General features: G+C 71.6%; 3 protein-coding genes across 3 annotated transcripts in view; all 3 read right to left on the bottom strand.

The window, feature by feature from the left end:
• The window catches only part of AURANDRAFT_62352 (hypothetical protein), a gene marked incomplete at both ends in the record, with an annotated part of 1,200 nt that extends 664 nt beyond the window's left edge, over window positions 1-536 (bottom strand). Inside the window, one exon of the mRNA XM_009036171.1 lies at window positions 54-536. Within this exon, the coding sequence (XP_009034419.1) occupies window positions 54-536 (483 nt within the window). The remainder of the gene's footprint in view (window positions 1-53) is intronic.
• Window positions 537-1,862: 1,326 nt separating this feature from the next.
• Window positions 1,863-3,026, bottom strand: AURANDRAFT_62351 (expressed protein; the record flags this gene model as incomplete). The annotated part of the gene is made up of 1 exon (XM_009036170.1): window positions 1,863-3,026. The coding sequence occupies one exon, from the start codon at window positions 3,024-3,026 to the stop codon at window positions 1,863-1,865; it is 1,164 nt and encodes a 387-aa protein (XP_009034418.1).
• Window positions 3,027-3,213: 187 nt separating this feature from the next.
• AURANDRAFT_71084 (expressed protein) lies at window positions 3,214-4,555 on the bottom strand (the record flags this gene model as incomplete). The annotated part of the gene is made up of 1 exon (XM_009036169.1): window positions 3,214-4,555. A coding segment is annotated over one exon (1,340 nt), but the record flags the coding sequence as incomplete, so codon positions are not given.
• Window positions 4,556-4,920: the final 365 nt, after the last annotated feature.

The following is a 4,920-nucleotide window of genomic DNA, read 5'->3' as shown; positions in this document are numbered from 1 at the left end:
CTGGCGAGAGGCCGGCTTTTGTGGGTCGCGGCGTCGGCCTCCTCCTCGCCGACGTAGAAGTGGAGCGTGGACTCGTACCACTCGCGCGAGCCGGCGAGCGCGACGACTTTGAGGTCGACGTCGCCGTACTTGTGGGGCAGCCCAAAGTCGACGGTGTACTTGCGCTTCTTCGACGGCGTCGGCACGTGGGTGACGCCGCCGTGCGTGCAGTCCGAGCGCTGGCCGTTGAGGTCCGCCGCGCGGACGAAGCCCTTGCTCGCGGTGATGAGGAAGCCCTCGAGGCCGTCGATGCCCGGCGGCGCGACGAGCTCGAGCTCGACCGTCGACCCGAGGACCTCGGCGTGGGCCTCGCGCGGGTCCAGCGGCGTGCTGTGGAGCAGGAGCTCGATCTCGCCCGCGACGAGGTCGCCGCTCGACGGGCCGTGCACCGACGGCAAAGGGCCGTCGCAGGACCAGCCCGCGTTCATCTCGCCGGCGGCGAGCGGCGGCAGCAGCGCGACCAGACACGACGCGGCGCACACCATGGCGCGGACCATCGCGCGCGCCGTGCGAGCCGCGCGGACGGCGAAGCTCCGTTGCGCCGGGGCTGCGAGCCGTGACTGGCGGCGGAAGGCGCTGCGGGCTGTTTCGCAGCTTGACGACAATATGACGACATCATCGACAATGTTGACTTTTGCGATCGACGTGATGCGAGAGCACTTCGGCGCTTGCCCTAGCGTCTGGCCGCGAATTGCTAACGCGCCGTTCGCGCGCATCGGCGGTGCTCAGCCGCGCCGAGCGCTCGCCCACGCGGCGCTCGCCGCGGCGGCCGGCGCGGCGTCGTGGCTGCTGCTGCGGCGGGACCGCTGGAAAGCGATCCGGTGCCACCCCTGGGCCGTCGTGCGCTGGCAGTACAAGCGCTTCGCGATCTACGGCTTCGCGCGGCGCCTCGACGCCGCCGTCGCCGGCCTGCCACCGCCGGCGGACGCGTCGCGCGACGTCTGGCCGGCGGCCGTCGTCGACGCGGTCGTCGCCGGCGGCCCGGACACGTACCAGCGCCGACAAAGCCACCGGCTCCAGGCGCGCGCGCTCCTCGCCCGCGTCGCGGCGCTCGGCCCGCGCACCGTCGTCGACCTCGGCGCCGGCAAGGCGCTGCTGAGCCGCTGCTGCTACGAGGCCTTCGGGCGGAAGGTCCGCGTCGTCGCGCTCGACCGGCGCACGGTCGATGCGCGCGACGCGCTCTACGACCCGCCGGACGTGGGCGCCGGCGACGCGGCCTACGCGCGCGTCGTCGGCGACGTCGCCGACTTCGGCGCGCGCCTCGACGAAACGTCCGGCGTCGTCTGCGTCTCGAAGCACCTCTGCGGGTCCGCCACCGACGCGGCGCTCGCGGGCGTCGCCGCCGCGGCAAACGTCGACGCCTGCGTGCTCGCCCCCTGCTGCCACCAGAAGGCGAAGAAGCGCGACTACGCGAACGTGGCCTTTTTGGAGGCATCCGGCTTCTGCCGGGAGCACGTCGGCCTCCGCGGCGGCGCGCGCGACAACGACTTCCGCACGCTCCTCTGGCTCGTCCAGTTCTCCAAGAGCGACAACCCCCAGGCCTGGGAGCACCGGAAGCGCGTCATGACGACGATCCTCGGCTTCGACCGGTGCCGGGACCTGGGCCTCAAGGCGCGGCGCCTCCTCGAGGAGGGCCGGCTCCGCTACCTCCGGGACCGCGGCTTCGAGGCGACGCTCGTGCGCTACGTCGACGCGGCGACGACGCCGGACAACCTGGCCATCGTCGGCGTCCGCGCGCGGTAGGTGGTATGTGTAGCTTTATGTGTATCTATGGACAGGGGTTGTTTGCGGGGGCGGTCGAGGGTCGCGGGGACGGGGCCGCCTCATTCGGCGAAGGACTCGGCGGGCGCGAGGACGGCGCGGACGTCCGTCGCGAGCGCCGGGTTCAGCGACGTCGCCCGCTCGAAGTAGAGCCGCGCGCGCTTCTCGAGCTTCTCCTCCGCCGCGTCCGCCGCGGGCGACGGCGCGCCGCCGAGCCAGGCGGCGATGGTCCGCGCGTCCTTGTCCGGGCCCGCCGCGGCCTTGGCGCGCGCCGCGCGCTTGAGGAGCAGCTTGCCGAGGTCCATCATGACGACGTAGTTGTGCGGCGACGCGTCGAGCGCCTCCTCGAAGGCGGCCTGGGCGTTGACGTCGTCGCCCAGGGCCTTGTCGAGCGTGATGCCGATCCAGCGGTGCGCGTCCGCGAAGCCCTTGCCCTCGTCGATGTCGCGGCTCCGGCCCGCGGCCGCCGCGAAGCCCTTGAGCGCGCCCTCCGCGTCCTTCTTCTTGAGCGCGTCGCAGGCGCGCTGCATCATGGCGTTGACGGACGCGTCGGCGTGGACGCCCCAGGCCTGGCGCAGGAGCTGGTCCGCGGCCTCGCCGACCCAGTTGCCCGCGTGCCGCGACACAGCGAGGAGCAGGCCGGCCTCGGCGCGCCGGTTGCCCCGGAGCGCCCAGTACTGGAGCTCGCTCAACGCGTGCGACCGGCTCCGCGCCTCGGCCTGCTTCGCGGCCTTGGAGCTCGCGTCGTCGGCCGTCCGCGGCAACAGGCCGCCCGTGTGCGCGTCGGACGGTAAAGTCGCGTCGAGCGGCACGGCCGCGATCTTGAGCGCGGACGACACGCGCTGCACCTCCTCGGCCATCTTCCCCCAGCGCCAGGACTCGAAGCCCTTCTCCGTCCGGGCGCGCTCGCTGGCCACCTGCATGAGCGCGAGCTCGGGGTGCGCGAGCTCGAGCTTCGACAGTTCGAGCTCCGCGTCGTTCTTCTTCGACCCGTCGGCGGCCGTGCGGTAGCGCTCCTTGGCGATGCGCAGCTGGATCTCCACGGGCAGGGGACCCGCCGGGTTCACGCTGCTCTGGATCGGCACCTCCTCGCGCTTTTCGGGGCGAGAACCGTCGTCGTTTTGCGATTTGAGCAGGGACGCGCGCCGCGCGGGCGCGAAGGACGACGGCGGCAGCAGCGCGCGAGATGTGGTGCACGACACCGCGAGGAGGGTGTAGACACGCATCGTTTTGTGGCTCGCGAAAGTAGTGGCCAAGCCTGCTGTTTTTCACGCGCGCTGCTGTTTGTTCCAATGTTCGCCTCCACAATTTCGAAGGTGTTTTTTCAAAAATGACGTCAACATCAGCCTCATCAGCGTTGAAGTCTTGTTGAACCACAGCAACGGGCATGTCTCACGTTTTAAGCACGGCGCTAAATACGTACTTTTACGCTTGTCTTTGGCGCCAGGGCACCTTGGGAGGGGGCGGCTCGTGAGGATGGGGGAGGGGGCGGTCGAGGTTCGCGGGGCATGGATGGGCCGCCTCACTGGGCGGGCACGAGGACGGCCTGGACGTCCGTCGCGAGCGCCGGGTTCAGCGACGTCGCCCGCTCGAAGTAGAGCCGCGCCTGCTCCTCCCGCTCCTCCAGCTGCCTCTCCCGCTTCTTCGCCCGCTTGAAGTAGAGCCGCGCCTGCTTCTCGAGCTTCTCCTCCGCCGCGCCCGCGTCGCCGATCCAGGCGGCGAGGGTCTGCACGTCCGCGTCCGGGGCCGCCGCCGCCGCCTTCTCGCGCGCCACGCGCTTGAGGAGCAGCTTGCCGAGGTCCATCATGACGACGTAGTTGTGCGGCGACGCGTCGAGCGCCTCCTCGAAGGCGGCCTGGGCGTTGCGGTCGTCGCCCAGGGCCTTGTCGAGCGTGATGCCGATCCAGCGGTGCGCGTCCGCGAAGCCCTTGCCCTCGTCGATGTCGCTGCTCCGGCCCGCCGCGGCCGCGAAGCCCTCGAGCGCGCGCTCCGCGTCCTTCTGCTTGAGCGCGTCGCAGGCGCTCTGCATCATGGCGTTGACGGACGCGTCGGCGTGGACGCCCCAGGCCTGGCGCAACAATTGGTCCGCGGCCTCGCCGATCCAGTTGCCCGCGTGCTGCGACACCGCCACGAGCAGGCCGGCCTCGGCGCGCCGGTTGCCCCGGAGCGCCCAGTACTGGAGCTCGCTCAGGGCGCGCGACCGGCTCTTCCAGACGGCCTCGGCGGCGGCCTTCGAGGACGGGCCGTCGACGAGGCCGCCCGCGCGCGCGTCGGACGGCGGCGCGGCGTCGAGCGGCGCCGCGGCGATCTTGAGCGCGGACGACACGCGCTGCACCTCCTCGGCGAGCTTGCCCCAGCGCCAGGACTCGAAGCCCTCCTCCGTCCGGGCGCGCTCGCTGGCCACCTGCATGAGCGCGAGCTCGGGGTGCGCGAGCTCGAGCTTCGACAGTTCGAGCTCCGCGACGGTCCTCTGCGACTCGTCCTCGGCCTTGCGGCAGCGCTCCTTGGCGATGCGCAGCTGGATCTCCACGGGCAGGGGGGCCGCCGGGTTCGCGCTGCCGTGGATGGGCACCTCGTCGCGCTCGGGCCGACCGTTGTCGTTGCTCCGCGATTTGAGAAGCGACGCGCGCCGCGCGCGCGCGAAGGACGCTTGCGGCAGCAGCGCGCGCGTCGTCGCGCACGACAGCGCGAGGACGACGGCGCGCACGGTTCCCATGGTCTTCGACGACGAGGGGGACTCCGAGATCAACAAGCAATGCGGCCGGCTGGTCTTCTGAGAATTGATCCGTTGAATTCGTTCGATTTTTTTTTCGTGTGGTCAACGGGCAAAGACGCGTCAGGACTGATTACGCCTCTGCTGCCGGTGTGCAGTCGTCGCTGCGAGTGGCTCGCTGCGCGTTCGCTGCGCGACCGCCTCGCAGCGCTTGAGCGTCGCGCGCCGAGCGGCTCGGTCCGCGGCAGCTCAGGCGCCCCGGCAAACTCGGCAGAGGCTTCAACCACAAACTCTCCGAGGCCCTCGATCGAGCGTGGCACCCGAGGGCAGCACGAAGGCACCACTGCGCGCCGCCGCCGCAGCCCCCGGGCCGCCGCAGCCCCCGGTCCGCCCGCCGCCCCCGGTCC

This window comes from Aureococcus anophagefferens, assembly GCF_000186865.1.
Source record: "Aureococcus anophagefferens unplaced genomic scaffold AURANscaffold_4, whole genome shotgun sequence".
NCBI classification, from domain to species: domain Eukaryota; class Pelagophyceae; order Pelagomonadales; family Pelagomonadaceae; genus Aureococcus; species Aureococcus anophagefferens.
This window is presented reverse-complemented; position numbering and strand designations above follow the sequence as displayed.